This window comes from Miscanthus floridulus, chromosome 15 (genome assembly GCF_019320115.1).
Source record: "Miscanthus floridulus cultivar M001 chromosome 15, ASM1932011v1, whole genome shotgun sequence".
Classification (NCBI taxonomy): Eukaryota; Viridiplantae; Streptophyta; class Magnoliopsida; order Poales; family Poaceae; genus Miscanthus; species Miscanthus floridulus.
Window position 1 is genome coordinate 86,228,197 of NC_089594.1, and position 16,633 is coordinate 86,244,829.

Here is a 16,633-nt window from a genome sequence, read left to right on the forward strand (position 1 = left end):
AATATTACATGTGAGTCTATAGGCCATGTTCGCTTCTCTTATAATCTATTTTTTTCGGCTTGTTTTTTTCAGCCGAAACAGTATTTTTTCTCTCATAACAAATCAGCCTGAAACAGTGTTTTGGCTTATTTTTTCAGCGAACAGGACCTATCTCAAATGGAAAAAGTCTACTTAACCCCCCACCTTTCATACTTGGTCTACTTCACCCCCCAACTATGAAACCGTCTGTTTTACCCCCTGAACTTTCCAAAACCGTCTATTTTACCCCCTGGGCGGTTTTTAGCGGCGGTTTTTGCTACAAGCAACAGCGGGTCTGCTACAGTAACGATGTGTTTGCTACAGTGTCCGGTGGTTTTGTAATTTTCTTTTTTTTACTTATTTTCGGTGAATTTTTGAAAAATCATAGTAAATTATAGAAAAATCATAAAATGAAAAATATAATTTTATTAGACTCTGCATGAGTAGATCTACACAGTGAATATATAATACGGTATGCTTTAGTACAAATTTTTTTATAGCTTTAGATTAATTGGAAAATCCAATTTTGTCTGTAATTAATTAGAATATATCTATAACTAAGTTATACATAGTCCAATGAGTACGAATTTTTTACTATAGTTCAAGCATACAATAATTAGTGTACCATAAAAAATTCACCATAATTGGACCATAGAAGCTGCAGCTATGAATTATTCCAATTAATTACAGACAAAATTGGATTTTCCATTTAATCTAAAGCTACAAAAAAATATTTGTACTAAAGCATACCTGTATTATATATTCACTGTGTAGATTTACTCATGTGGAGTCCAATAAAATTAGATTTTTCATTTTATGATTTTTCAAAAATTCACCGAAAATAAGTAAAAAAAAAGGAAATTCAAAACCGATGGCACTAGTAGCAAACCCACCGTTATTGTAGCAGACATGCTGTTTACTGTAGCAAAACCGCCGCTGAAAACCGCCCAGGGGGTAAAATAGACGGTTTTGAAGAATTCAGGGGGTAAAACAGACGGTTTCATAGTTGGGAAGTGAAGTAGACCAAGTATGAAAGGTGAGGAGTTAAATAGACTTTTTCCTATCTCAAATCTAAAGCTCTCCTTAACATAACATCTTAACAAATTTGTAGGAGCTCAGTTTCACCGTCGAGCTGCTCTACGGCGGATTAAAATCTAAAGCTCTCCTTAACATAACATCTTAACAAATTTGTAGGAGCTCAGTTTCACCGTCGAGCTGCTCTACGGCGGATTAAAATCTAAAGCTCTCCTTAACATAACATCTTAACAAATTTGTAGGAGCTCAGTTTCACCGTCGAGCTGCTCTACGGCGGATTAAGCTGCTCCGTGACAGATCTAGCTAGATGTTTTGGATCTGTTTTTTTAGACGGAGCTATGGCCGATCTATTTTTTAGAAGGAACTCTGGCCCTAGAAATAAAAACTCTGGTCAGCTCAACCGGTGACGGGCGCTGGCGGGTGGGGTGACCTGACTCACAGCCACGGTTGCTGTCGCTGCGGGGGGGAGGAAGAGGGAGAGAGATCGAGACTCAGAGAGAGAGAGAGCCACAACAGATTCGAGGCCGGTTGTTTTCTTTCTCGCTCCTATCATTTCGTTTCGTTCCTGATCCAGGCCAGGCGAGCGCGAGCGGGCTACTGCAGGAGCAGCAGGCCACCCCACCCCCACTCCTCTTTCTCCTCCTCCAGTCACCCGCCACCACCCCCAACGGCGAGGGAGTGAGAGAGATCGGCAGCAGCGCAGAGCAGCTCAGGGCCTTGGCAGGGCGCTGCATTGCGCTGCGGCTGCCATGGCCGATCCGTACGGCGACGGCAAGGGCCCATCACTCAAGAGCCAGAGCCAGAACCAGCAGCCGCGCCCCGGCCCCCGCCTCAAGCCCGCCATCGAGATGGAGGACCTCATCAACCTCCTCCACGGATCCGATCCAGTCCGGGTCGAGCTCACCCGCCTCGAGAACGAGCTGCAGTGTATGCCCACATCTTCAAGCCCTCTCTGCCTCCTCCTCAGATCTCATCCACCTACCTAGCACCTGGCAGGAGGACCCCCGAATTATTCCCGGAATTGGGTTGGATCTCACCTCCTCCGCTTCTTTTTTCAGTCAAGGAGAAGGAGCTGGGCGATGCGCAGGCGGAGATCAAGGCTCTCCGCCTGTCGGACCGCGCGCGCGAGAAGGCCGTACAGGATGTCAGTAATCCTCACCCCGCTTCTTGCTGCTATACTAGTAGTAAATCTGCTTGCTACCTCTGCCACTCTTCAACAACCAGCTAGCTGCCCTGCGTCCCGCCTCCTGTCTGTCGGCACCGACCATCAGCTGCCGCCTAGAGCACCACCATATTGTCACTCACTCGTGATCCGCATTTTCAGCTTCAAACTGAAATCTGCCTCCGCTGTGTTGTGTGCAAACTAAGTCCTTCACTTCACTCTAGCTACTTTCGCTTACATAGCAGGGGGTGGGCACAAAATCAAATCTTTAACTGATTTCTCCTTCGTGCGACCTACATTCCTGGTTATATATCGTTATTACCATCTCTAGTCCCGCTAAGGAGCAATCACATCCGTTGATTTTGTTTCGTACTTATTATTTTGTAACAAACAATTCTGACTTTGCCTCCTGCATCAATGTAAGCTTACCGAAGAATTGGCAAAGGTGGATGAGAAGCTGAAGCTCACAGAGTCTCTCCTCGAAAACAAAGTAATGGAGGAGCTCTTTCCTTTTCCCTCTTGTTCATTTCCTTTTTTTTTTTGTGTGTGTGGAGGAACAGATTTTGATAATATGCAAGGTTGCAGAACCTCGAAGCAAAGAAGATCAACGACGAAAAAAAAGCAGCACTTGCCGCACAGTTTGCAGCTGAGGCAACACTACGAAGGGTTCATGCGGCACAGAAGGATGATGACATGCCTCCTATTGAGGCCATTCTCGCACCACTGGAAGCTGAGCTGAAACTGGCTCGTCAAGAGGTACTTGATCCAAGCGGCTCAAAGCCTGCATACCCACCTTGCTCCTTTTCTTTTCTTCACTCATGACCAATGTACATCATTTATCTTTTTTCGTTCATACCAAGCTCTTATTATTCCCCAAAGGAATTCCAGCTCTACAAATGACGAATGCTGCAACATGCCTACTTATTTCTATATTTCTTTCTTGACACTTGCTAATATTTCCTAGTATGCTTTACTATGTTGCTAGTTATCACCTATGCAGCACGGATACGGATACGTGTATCGGTATCGGACGGATATGGATTCGCGGATACGTCATTTTTCTAAAAAAACCTAATATGCGGATACGTTTTATGTTTTTTTAAAAAAAATAATAAGACATGTTAAAATTAGTAGAAGCCAATCAAACGCTCTCTGAAGCCACATCTACAATTATTTAACTGCTTCTAGACTAGTGGCTTCGTACAACAGAAGCACTGACGCAGCTTTCCATCTCCACCACTCGTTCCCCCGACACCAGTAAAAATCAGCACAGCTCACCACCGCTCAGTCTGTATCCTTTGCTTCCCCAGTTCTCACCCCTTTCCACAGGGGAAGACAGAAATCAGGCAACAGGAACAGAACAGAGGTTGTCGTTGAAGAAGAAATGAAGCAACAAGTGACTAGATCAGGAGGGGAAGAAAGAAATTAAGAAGGGAAGATCACCGGAAGTCTCCGCTGAATCGCCACCAGGAAGTGCTGGAGGTCGTTGCGGCTGCCGAGGTAGGCGGGTGTCCAGGAGGGAGGCGTCGGGCGGGCTGCGCCATTGGCGCTCGAGTGTACTGGCAGGAAGCCGCGCGTCGGGCTGTGGCACTCGTGCCGCTGTGCATCCGAGCGGGCGGTAGCACTTCCGAGCGGAAGGTGCGGTCAGCCACTCAGCCCTCGCGCGTGCAAGTGGGCAGAGGTGCATCAGGCGGCGGCGCTCGTGCAGCCGGGCGTCCGTGGCGGAAGGCGGATACGTATCGTTATTCATCAAATTGCGTGGATACGTATCAGAGGAAGTATCGGATTTTTTCTGCAATTATTTTTTTCCCGATACTTCACGGATACGTATCCGTTGCGTATCCCAAGCGTATCCGTATCGGATACGTATCCGATACGGGATAAGTGGCCTACCTCACGTATCCGTGTAACGTAGGTTATCACTTGAGTACTTGACAAGTTTTATACAGCGCACCTTGTGTTCTGCAACTTGCTAAGGGTACAGGGTTGGTGCATAGGCTGCATATTTTATCTTTGGTTTATGTTCACCTGTTAGTTTCATGATTAATTGTTGCCTATGTATCCTCATTATGATTGAATGCAGACTTCTCGTGAAAATGCTAACATGTTAGTCTTCTTGTTCAGATTGCAAAATTACAAGATGACAACCGGGCATTGGATCGTCTTACAAAGTCTAAGGAAGCAGCTCTGCTTGAAGCGGAAAGGACGGTTCAGATGGCACTGGCAAAAGCTTCTTTGGTGGATGATCTGCAAAACAAAAACCAAGAATTGATGAAACAGATTGAGATATGCCAGGTACGCAACAATGGAAATATTTATTTACACTAGTAACTTTATTACTAGCTTCTGTTGCCGATTAAGCTAACAGTATATGAGGCTTTCGCTGTTGCACCTAACAGGAAGAGAACAAAATCTTGGATAGAATGCACCGCCAGAAAGTTGCTGAGGTTGAAAAGCTCACTCAGACTGTCAGAGAGCTAGAAGAATCTGTTCTTGCTGGTGGTGCAGCTGCAAATGCTGTCAGAGACTATCAGCGGAAAGTTCAGGAGATGAATGTAATGCATGAATCATGATGTCCTTGGATATGCATTATGCTTTTTAGGATATGTATGTACCTGAAAGCACTATGACTAATGCAAGTTTTACAATGTTTCCTATTCTTAGGAGGAAATGAAAACTCTTGATCGTGAGCTAGCTCGTGCAAAGGTTTCAGCAAATAGGGTTGCAGTTGTGGTGGCAAATGAGTGGAAAGATGGCAATGATAAAGTAATGCCTGTTAAACAATGGCTCGAGGAAGCGAAGGATTCTGCAAGTAAGTGAAAGGTCTCTTTTCTTATAGTTTCAACGTGTTACTGAGTTGCTCTTGTAGATCTGTACTAGTTCCTCAGCGGTGAATTTTTTTTTATTTGTTGAGCATTGTCTTTTTATTTTTTTGCAGGGAGAAATGCAGCAACTCCGGGACAAACTTGCTATTGCAGAAAGGGCTGCAAGATCAGAAGCTCAACTGAAAGTATACTTTTGCTCTTCATGCTGGTCATGACTAATTTCTACCCTGCATGTCTTTTCACTGTCTCTTCATTGTGATCTGTATCAAATTTTGCAGGAGAAGTTCCAGCTACGACTTAAGGTACTTGAGGAAGGATTGAGAATGTCTACATCGCGAACCAATGTCAGTGCCACACGCCGCCAGTCTATTGGTGGTGCTGATGGTTTGTCTAAGGCCAATGGCTTCCTGTCCAAACGCCCCTCATTCCAGATGAGATCATCAGTGTCTACCACAACAACTCTAGTTAACCATGCAAAAGGAGCGTCCAAGTCGTTTGATGGAGGCTGTAGATCACTTGAACGCTATAAGGGCCTTGTAAATGGGAACGGTATGAACGTATCTACTGATTCCAGTGAAGATAAGGAGTCAAACAACTCAGATGAGAAGTGTAATGAGTTTGCATCTGCTGAGTCGGAGGACTCGGTGTCAGGTGTTCTATATGATATGCTGCAGAAGGAGGTCATTGCTCTAAGGAAGGCATGCCATGAAAAGGATCAAAGCCTGAAAGACAAGGATGACGCAGTTGAGGTAAGGACTAGTCTTGAGACTGGTTTGATGTCTCTTCATTTGTTTGTTGCTTCTCATAATGAAGTGATGTGCTGTACAGATGTTGGCAAAGAAAGTAGATACTTTGACAAAAGCTATGGAGTCAGATGCCAAGAAATCGAGGCGTGAGTTAGCTGCTATGGAGAAGGAGTTGGCAGCTGTGCGCATGGAGAAAGAGCAGGATAGCAGAGCGAAACGCTTTGGTAGTTCAAGCGGTTCTGGCAGCAGTTCGCAGCTCCCACCTGGCAGGTAGGATTAGTTTGCTATCTTCAGCTGGTGAAGAATGTGTAGTGGAGGGGCTAGCATGTAGTATGTGATTGACCAAATTTGCGTGCATCTTTACTCAGGACTTTACCTCGGAGTGGCTCAGCGCGCAACATGTGAAGGCATGTAGGAAGTGGCCAAATATGCCTTGGATGGGTGCACGCGGATCCTTACTTGGATTAGGACTGGTGACAAGGAGCCTCTCGTTGTCCTGGAGAAGATGGCATCGCGGAAGAGCCTCTCCTGCCTACATCTTGTGGTCGCGGGGATGAACTACTTTGTGTCTAACCAGGCAAAGCTAGTGGAAGGGGTGTGCTCCGGCTAGTGTTTTTTCTTCTTGCCTTTTCTTTTGACGACGTGTCATTTGGTGGTGATTGCTGTTGTTCCTTTTCTTTCTTTCTTTTTTGGCAATGTGATGATCTTTGATCTTTGTCGGTGCTGTATAGGTTTGGTGAGGCAATGCTTCTTTTTCTTCTTTGATTGATATATATCCAGTCTGTCCGTTATAATGTAAAATGTATGAACTGAAGAGTTGCTTATAATTTGCCTGACATTTTCCCCCCCTGTTTTGGTCAGTGTTAGGCAAGTTGATGTGGATAACCAGCATGATGAGAATGACTGAGCTGGCTGTTGTAACGATTTTCTTGTGATTTTGATCTTGTGCCCGATGATGAAGAAACCACATCGGACAATAGTCCCCTTGCATATTATTGGAGTATGTCTGATGATCACCAGATGAATGGAGTTGAGCTGCTGTTACTTTGTTTTTTTCTTGTGAGATTATGAAAAGGGCTGGACTTGACTTGGCAAGGTGAGTATGCTGAGATAATTGTGGTGAGTGAAAGGAATGTCCCTAATGGAGATAGAGCTGACTGCAGACTGCTTGTGTTGTGGTTAAGGAGGAAGAGAGGGAAAAGGAGCTGCTGTCCAGGGCTCCCCAAAAAGGCTAAAACCAAAAGAGGTTAAGGCTCTGTTTGCCTAAAATTTTTATCACATCGAATGTTTGACACATGTATAAAGTATTAAATATAGACTAATTATAAAACTAATTGTGCAACTTGTAGCTAATTTGCGAGACAAATCTTTTAAGCCTAATTAATCCATAATTTGACAGCATAGTGCTACAGTAAATTCGTTTCGGAAATTAATCTTTATCTATGTAATTGGTTTTGTAATTAATCTGTATTTAATGTTTTTTATTAATATCTAAATATTCGATGTGATATGAATTTTAGAAGCGATACTCAGCAGCCCTTACGAGAGAGGGGAGCAGTGAAGAGGGAATACTAGCGCTCGCTGTTGCTGTGCGCTGTGCAGGGCTGCAACTGCATCCGCGTCCGCGTCCGCGTCCCCGCCTCCGCCGCCGCCGCCGCCTCCGCCTCCGATCCCAATCAGATCAATCCATCCCCTCGCCCTCGATTCCTGCTCCTCTTCCTCGTCCTCCGAATCGCGGGCAGGCGGAGCTGCAGAGGGTGGAGCCGGCGGCGCTCCTCCAAAACCAAAGTAGAGGAATCCCCAAATCCGAATCGCTCCCATCGATTGTGAGTTTGTTGTTGCTGCGTCTCAAGCTAGACTAGATTTTTTCGATTCTTATTGTAGATCGAATCGATCGATTCGATTCATCGCTCCATCGACCTGTTAGTAGATAGGGTTCATACGCCCATTGATTCGACGATGTTCCGCCGCGACTGCGTGGGACCGCCGCCGCCATGCCCCCCGGCCGCCGCCCTCACCTTCGCATCCCTGCCGTCTTGACCAAACCCAAACCCCGACTCCGACCCCGGTTCCCCGCGGGAAGATTATATAAGAGCCAGAACACAAGCGGCCCGTGCGCACCAACCACCACCACCGGAGCAACACGATGGCCGATAGCGGCGGACTCAGCGCCAACAACGCCGCCGCCGCCAACGAAGACGACGACGCCAACACTGCGCCTTTCCCCGACACGGTCCGTCGTATCTTAACACATTCTTTGTTTTTATCTATACTCCCATCAATCCACTTTTGATTCTCTCTGATTCGATGATTGCTTGGTTTGATTCTCACCCAAATCAAATCTCCACTGCCCTTGCCTTACAGGTCCAGGTCGGAGGATCTCCCGAGTACAAGGTCGAGAGGAAGCTGGGCAAAGGTGGCTTCGGCCATGTCTTTCTTGGCCGACGTCTGACTGCTGCCATGCTGGACGCTCTGCGGTGTCTGCTGCCCAAGAGGTTGCCATCAAATTTGAGCACACTACCAGCAAGGGCTGTACCTACGGCCCTCCGGCTGAATGGCAAGTCTACACGTAAGTCTGCTCATCATCGTTCGTGTCTTTCATCTCCCACTACCACCAACAGATAGTCAGATACTATGTTATCACTACTGTTCATGGTTCTAAGTGACTGCCTCTAATCATGTACCAGCGCTCTAGGAGGCACACACGGTGTGCCCAAGGTGCATTATAAAGGTCGCCAGGGTGACTACTATGTCATGGTACCGTTCTTCTCCTTCCTGCTGCCACCTCCACCTCCTGCTAATCTTGGAGAATGGACTGACCCTGTCTGGGTTTAGCTAATGGAGAATTGACTCTTCTGGGACCAGTGCTCTTTCTTTATCGAGAGAAGGGGGGCCTGGTCTGAATTTTAGTGAGGAACTTTTGGGATTTTTGCTACTGAAGAATCACTTGTAATTTATTTGATTCCTTTTTACCTCTCCAGATTATGGATATGCTGGGGCCTAGCTTGTGGGATTCATGGAATTCATTAGGCCAATCGTGAGTTCCTTAACTCTACTACCTCTGACCTCTCCCAGCGGTTGCCATTGTTTTTTCCTACCCTTTTTTTCTCCCCTTCCTGTTTGTAATAACTTGTGCTGAAAAACTTCCAGCATGTCATCGGAAATGGTGGCTTGCTATTGCCATGGAGTCCATTTCCATCTTGGAAAGCATGCACTCTAAAGGGTAAGCGGACATCTCAAGCATGCTTAATGGCTAATGTTTAATTCATCAGTCTCTTTTTATGCTTCTGTGCTTTGCTTTTCAGATATGTGCATGGAGACGTCAAACCTGAGAACTTTCTTCTGGGGCAGCCTTCAACGCCTCAAGAAAAGAAACTTTATCTTGTGGATCTTGGATTAGGTAAACAAGCCTGTTCCAATCAATATGTTATTAACTTGCATGGTTTTTTGTGGAATCGTTTCCCTTTCCTATTTCTGCTAGGATTACTAGTGGTCTGGAGGATTCAGTCTTGACCATCTTAACAGCTTCTGTGTTAATTTTCACTTGCCAGCAACAAAGTGGAGAGATACTGCTAGTGGACAGCATGTTGGTTATGATCAACGTCCTGATGCCTTTAGGTTTGCCACTTTGTCTTTTATGTTTCATAATATAATATTCATATTTGTCTGCTAATTGTGGCATTAGTTCTATGTCTAAACTTCTCTCTTGCCTTTATAATCTAGAGGAACAGTTAGATATGCTAGTGTCCATGCACATTTAGGAAGAACCGCTAGCAGGAGAGATGATTTGGAGTCACTTGCCTATACACTAGTATTCCTTCACCGGGGCAGGTTGCCATGGCAGGGATATCAGGTACTTTACTGTATAATCTTTTAATCCTTTTCTCTTCCATAAAATCAGAACTACTTTTTTTCTTGAGTAGTCTTGTTTGACCATTGATCTTTTTTGTGTGGGCCTGTGTTTACAGGGTGATAATAAATCATTTTTGGTGTGCAAGAGAAAGATGAGTACCTCACCTGAGACCCTTTGTGGCATATGTCCTCAACCTTTCAAAGCAGTTTCTTGAGATCGTTGTCAACATGAAGTTTGATGAAGAGCCAAACTATTCCAAGTTGATTTCATTGTTTGACAGTTTAATTGGACCAATCCCTTCCATTAGACCAATCAATACTGATGGAGCTCAAAAGGTCTGTTTCAGGCATCACATACTTCATTGGCGAGTTCAAGTGAAATGAACCTTTAAAAATCTAGATACACCTGGCTTATGTATTTTGTGGACATGCTCACCCTGCAGGTAGGGCAGAAGCGTGCCAGGTTGCTTAATGATGACGACGACCATGTAAAAAAGAAGATTCGGCTGGGTGCCCCTGCAACCCAGTGGATTTCAGTATACAATTCCAGGCAACCTATGAAGCAGAGGTTAATGTTAATTCTCAAGTTAATTTTCTTCTGTTGACTGTATATCGTGTTTCAAGTATCCATGCAGAGTTATAATATCATAGTGCATTCTGTAATGTTCTTTCTTTTAAAAGCGAGTTCCCATTTTTTTTTCATATTTGTGTAAAAATCTGATTCATTCAGTGAAAGGAACCAAGTTAACGACATGGCAAGACTGCATGTAGATCATAATTTCTACTGGGATAACAAATTTAAATGGAAAAATATAGTTTGATCCCTTGAGAACCAAAGATAATCCATAATACTTCCGCTGTTTTTTAGATTCATCGATGCACCGACATTCTTTTTGTGTATTTTGTCACTGTAAAAGGATGATTAACTTCTGCTGTTGATAGGTACCACTATAATGTGGCTGACGCAAGGTTAGCACAACATGTGGAGAAAGGAAATGAGGATGGTTTGTTGATAAGTTCAATATCATCATGCTCAAATCTTTGGGCAATCATTATGGATGCAGGAACTGGCTTCTCAGCTCAAGTCTACGAGCTATCTTCACACTTTCTTCATAAGGTAGGACTTTCCCATCTGCACCTCATGTAATTCATTCTCTTTCGATGTTCTCAATTTTGCCAAAAAAAAAAAACAGGAATGGATTATGGAGCAATGGGATAAAAGTTACTACATCAGTTCTGTTGCTGGCTCCAACAATGGAAGTTCTATTGTAGTGATGTCAAAAGGTATGTAATATTTTTTATGTGACATATATCATTATCTTACTGTATCCCCACTTGCTTGTGACAAGAACTGTTTGCTGTCGCTGTTGCTGGCTTGCTGCATATATATTCATTACATTCTTTTCCCTACAGCTGCAGTATATCCGTGACTATTCTATATCTTGTAGTTTATAATGTACCCACTTGACTGAGCCTGAAAAGTAAACCTGAACAGCAAAATGGAAAACACAAGTGTCTCACCAGTTGCCTGACAGCAGGAACAGTATCTGCTCAAGCACCCTTGATATGCACCTGTCATCCGAATTACCTGTCACTTGCTTGGTCCTTTTCCTTTTCGTAATGTAGACCCTGTCACAATTGTGCGTCTTTGACAGAGACAGTTTTTTTTTGTTGGTCGTCTGATATAGTATGTTTGATGGCCAGGCACACCATATACACAACAATCTTACAAAGTCAGTGATTCCTTTCCATTTAAGTGGATAAACAAGAAGTGGAAGGAAGGTTTTCATGTGACTTCAATGGCAACATCAGGCAATCGATGGGCTATAGTCATGTCCCGCAGTGCTGGTTTTTCTGAGCAGGTTTGCACCGATGCTGAACTCCATACAGAGAGATAACGCCGTATATGATTCTCATTTTCATCGTGAAGCATTTGGATGGTTAGCAAAAGACAAAAGCCAAGTGTTTTATGCTAGAGGTTTTAATATTTTCTTTCATGCCGCACTGTTTGCAAATGACAGTAGAAAGTGCTTTTGGTAGCAATGTGAGTTTCTAAGATGTTCAGGTGCATCTTCAGTGATGGTTAGGTCTGGTATTTTATTTGGCCTTGAAGTTTAGGAATGTGCTACTACATGTGCGTGATGATCTAAGATGAGGGTGCCTTGATCTTGATGGACTTAAAGCATTGCAATTCTTGCAGGTCGTGGAGTTGGACTTCTTGTACCCAAGTGAGGGCATCCATAGACGCTGGGACAATGGCTTTCGTATCACTGCAATGGCTGCCACAATGGATCAGTCTGCGCTGATCCTAAGCAAGCCAAGGCGTCGCCCGAGAGACGAGACACAAGAGACTCTGCGGACTACACAGTTCCCCAGTCAACATGTCAAGGTAGGACAAAGAGCCGTGGATCTCTCTCTTGCTTTAGCTTGACCGGTGCCTTTTCCTTACTTGTTCCTCTTGGCTGTTGCAGGATAAGTGGGCCAAAAATCTCTATCTTGCTGGGATATGCTATGGGCGAACCGTGGCCTAACATCGTCGGTTGCTAACCTAGCTGTTGTTTGATGTATATTTTTGAGTTTCCATCAGCATGAGCCACGGGGACAGGGCAGCAGTGTCCTAGTCCATGGAAGAAGATGAATGAATTCCGATGTATGTACCTGAACCTGATTCTGGGTTTGGTTTGGTCTCGTAAGTTAATCGGGAGAGGCGGGTGCAGACAGAATAGCGTAGCTACTGATCAGCAGTAACGTACCTGTCCGATCCAATAAAACGAGTCTGTAATGTGGCTTTTGCAGCGCATTTTCTGCATCATGTTAAGGAGAATTCTGTTGTTTTATTCAGGGATTATGAAGAGAAAAAATATAGAGCGGAGAAATGTGTTTATTTGTTTTCTCTGTACAATACAATATGGATATATGGTACAGCGCAAAGAGAAGAATACTACTGGTCCTGTGGCGGAGGGGCGGCGGAGGACTGACGGAAAGAGAGCATGCTGGGCGAGTCAACTCTGACGATGACTTCTTCGCTGGCGGAGTCGTCGCTCGAGTTGTCACCCTCCTGCAAATGCTTAGCCTTCCGCCGCCGCTGCTGCTGGGCTGCCGGACCAGGAGCGGTGGCAGCTACCTCAGCAGCGTCTCTTGGAGGTAGAGCTGCCACTCGTTTCATGTTGGAGCCCTCCGACCGCACGGAGAGCAGAGGCCGCTCCTTTGACGGCATCCTTGGGTAGGAGGAGCTGTGCTTCTGGTTTGTCGTCGTCGCCTGCACGCGATGACGCCTCTGCCGCTGGTGACCCTGCCTGGCCGGAGGAGAGGCTCAACATGCTGCCGTACATACTCAGCTGCAGGGCCCTGGAAGACAAGCCACCCTGCATCTCAGCAGCTAGGCCTAGGCTGCCACGGGACCTCCGGAAGCTCTCGGGCCAGCTGAGCAAGCCGCTGTGCTCCTTGCTCATGCTCCGTGCTGGCTCATGGCCTCCTCCTTGGGGCAGCAGCAGCCGCGACGCACTTCCATGAAGATGAAGATGGACCTCTGCCTCCTCGAAGAAGATGATCCGCGCTCTAGCTTCCACATGATACCTGCGTGCAGTATGGCAGTAGTCTATACCAGAGAAAGGAGTCAGATCAGAGCCTTTCTTCTATAATAGGCAAAAACGTAATAATAAATAAAGAGACCTGAGGACTCGAGACCGAATAAGCTCAAGTCAGCATTCCATGGCAGAAGCACCGCCGGAGGCGTGATTAGAGTCAGGTTCTCGGCCTTCAAGAATCCTTCCAGCAAAATGCCAATGCAATTCTGCTCCACTTCCGTGCCTTCTCCCTTGATGTATATGTTCATCGTCGACCTTTCAGCTATGAGAACCCTCATCTCACGCATTCCCATTTTCTCGAATATGCGAGGGAGCAAAAGCCTAGCAAGCACCAGAGTGCTTTCCTGCCAACATTCATCCATCCATGATCCATCGAAGTACCATTTATTTATTTTATTTACTCCTACTACTATGTGTGTAGTAGGAGTTAGTACGTATTAATATTACCTGCCACAGGAAAACCTCAATCGAAGGATCTGAATGGCGCAGCTCTTCTATCTTTTCAGTTTCGACGAAGAAACAGTGTGCCACCGAATCCGTGGTCATGTCACAGATATATGGCTTTCCAATCAGCACCTCATACAGACCCAAAGTGCTTCCAAGTGATAGAATTGGATCTAACCAATGCCTTCTGCTTAATCTCTGACTTGTCCACTGTTGTTGGTAAAATAAAAAGGGGGGATAAAATGCTCATTAGAACGAACAGTTCGTTCCCAACAGAATTTTGTGAGTGTTGTTGAGACGCACACTGACCTTTACTACACCAATAGAAACAAGCCATATACCGGTTGGCCTGGAGCCTTCCCTATACAGCGTTGTGCCCTGCCCTCGCACGGTTTCCTTTGTATTGCTTAGCAAAGGATCGCGCACAGCAGCAGGCAGCGCGCCAACTAAAGGATGAGTGTTCAGAAGGTCACTGACTCTTGGCATTTTCACTATTGGTGGATTCCTCTGCAACTTCTTCAAGTCTGTCTGCCAAGTGAATTAGCTTAGCTTACTGGAGCTAATAGGCATATTTAGGTAAAATAGTATTCCAGCTACCTGCAGAGCATCATCTAACTGGACCATTTCCTTCTCTTCCAGGAGCCCAGTCTTCTGGAGGTTTTGAATATACTCACTCAAGTGTGTCAGCACAGAATATGTGACTTGTCGTGTCTTTAGCACTCGTAGCACCTGAAATTTTGGGGGGAAATGATTTCAGAACCAAGGCACTGCAATTTATCAGCAGGAGGATTCTTTAGTTTATTCATGCAATAATCTTTATCTTCGTTATTATGTTGGTTTTGTACTTTCTTCAAGTTTTACGGAGAGAAAACTGATTGTTTTTTTCCTCAAACACGCAGGACCGCTTGGTGAATATGTTACAAAGACTTTGTGTTGGAACTGAAAGCGCAACAGCAGTTGAATGAAATGATAGAAGCACATTGTTACCACAAACCTGCGGGAATGTAACTCGAACATCTTCCAAGAATTTTCTAGCTTCCTCTCCCTCAGCGTTACTTTCACCAATAACAGTTCTTGCAACCTCACTATCGCCTGAAGAGAGAAGAAAACAAATAATAAATACCGAAACTGGCAAAATGCATTAGCATCGTACCAGAAGATTGAGCCTAGGTAGAATGAAGGATGGAAGATGGACTCAATCAAAACCATATAGAGACTAGAGAGTGTGGAACCCTTAATCAAGCTTTCATAGTTCAAACTGATAAAATAAACTCGGTTCGTTACATCTTTTTCTATCTTAATGACACAGCTCTCCTGCGTAGTTCCAAAAAAAAAAAGTTCAAACTGATAAGTAAATCGAGCTACCCTAGGTTCATCCTCATTGAAGTAACACTCAACCACAATTTCACCCTATAAAGTGGCTTTGCAGTGAAGTATGTTGGTCCCTTGCTGCCCTGCACAGGTAAGCAGCTAGCTTGCCAGCACACCCACACACTCACTATGGCTAGAGGTAGAAGGAGTTGAGCTCAGCACTCACACACACACTGCACGAGCTGCAGCAGCAGCTCTGAACTCTAAATGTGGCAACTAAACTGTCCTTTTCCATTGCATAGAGGTAGTATATATACAAGCTACTAGTACCTCCTAAGGTACACTAGTACACCTACTACAATGTCCTCTAGGACATGGCTGAAGTCAGCCTCAACAACTAAGGTATGGCTGAGCTAAGCCACTACTACCTAAGGTACAACCTGGTACAAGTGATGGCCTATTGACATACTTGTGTTAGTCGCTGAATTCTTACTCTTGGTAGTAGCAAAATTTTTATTCTCATCGAGAGAGGATGACACTAGAAGTTGGGACAATTTTCTGGTTTATTTCTCACACAAAATGACATACCAACCTGAGGGGTTAGAGATACATATTTATAGGCTGCTAGCCAGCCAAGTATATGCCAAGATGCTAGATGCTAACATGCTGTCCTAAAACAGATGCTGTCCTAGATGCTAAGATGATGCCCTAACCAGTCAAGGATGCTGTCTTTGATGGGCAGCAAGACCACCATGCAGCCACAAGGACCATATGCTGCAGCCCTACAAAGACCAGCCAACACAGAGATTTATCCCATCATTCTCTCCCTAAGTCTTGTGCGTCGTTTTGTGGGAAAGCTGAACCATCCCGATCCTGGAGCAGAGCTCAAAGAACTTGATCCTCCCAAGAGGCTTGGTAAGCAGGTCCGCAAGTTGGTCCTTGGTGTTGATGTAGCTTGCCTTGATGCTCCCTTCCTCCAAACAGCCTCGGATGAAGTGGTATCTCACCCGGATGTGCTTACTCCGTTCATGGAAAACGGGGTTCTTTGCCAGGGCCAGAGCAGACTTGCTGTCCATCCTTGAGCTCCACCGCTCTAGTGTCTCTGCCGAGGAGATCACCAAGCAGTCGAGCGAGCCAGAGTGCCTGAGTCGAAGCGGTGGATGCCGCTATGTACTCGGCCTCGCAGCTGGACAGGGCCACCACCTGCTGCTTGACCGACTGCCAGCTAACGAGGCACTTGTCGAGGAGGAAGAGGATTCCGCTCGTGCTCTTGCTGGTGTCGATGTCGCCGACGTGGTCGCTGTCGCTGTACCGACAAAGTGTGCCGCTCCAGGGCACCTAGGGTAGTAGAGGCCGTGGTCGAGTCCCCGCAACGTAGCGGATGATCCTCTTCATAGCCTGCTGGTGCTCCGTCGTCGGTCGCTGCATGAACCGACTAACGTAGCCGACAGAGAATGCCAAGTCCGGTCGTGTGTGGGTGAGGTAGCGAAGGCTCCCCACAAGACGCCGGTACTACGTAGCGTCCACCTCTTCCGTCATGCTGTCGCGGCTCAGCTTCAGCCTCTCCTCCATCGGAGTGAAAGCTGGGTTGCAGTCGGTGAGCCCAGCTAGCTCAACGACGCGCTTGACGTAGGCGGTCTGTCGAAGCGTGAT

At 45.6% G+C, this 16,633-nt stretch overlaps 1 protein-coding gene and 2 pseudogenes across 1 annotated transcript; 2 read left to right on the top strand and 1 right to left on the bottom strand.

Moving 5' to 3' along the window:
- The first annotated feature begins 1,525 nt into the window (after positions 1-1,525).
- Positions 1,526-6,635, top strand: LOC136506683 (microtubule-associated protein 70-1). Its single transcript, XM_066501577.1, has 11 exons — positions 1,526-1,980; positions 2,112-2,197; positions 2,640-2,705; positions 2,801-2,971; positions 4,340-4,510; positions 4,615-4,770; positions 4,880-5,011; positions 5,130-5,225; positions 5,319-5,789; positions 5,869-6,056; positions 6,155-6,635. The coding sequence occupies exons 1-11, from the start codon at positions 1,803-1,805 to the stop codon at positions 6,189-6,191; spliced, it is 1,752 nt and encodes a 583-aa protein (XP_066357674.1). The 5' UTR covers positions 1,526-1,802; the 3' UTR covers positions 6,192-6,635.
- A 1,172-nt stretch (positions 6,636-7,807) lies between these two features.
- LOC136509522 (casein kinase 1-like protein HD16) lies at positions 7,808-12,475 on the top strand (annotated as a pseudogene).
- Positions 12,476-12,572: 97 nt separating this feature from the next.
- The window catches only part of LOC136509521 (sodium/hydrogen exchanger 8-like), a 54,348-nt pseudogene continuing 50,287 nt past the window's right edge, over positions 12,573-16,633 (bottom strand).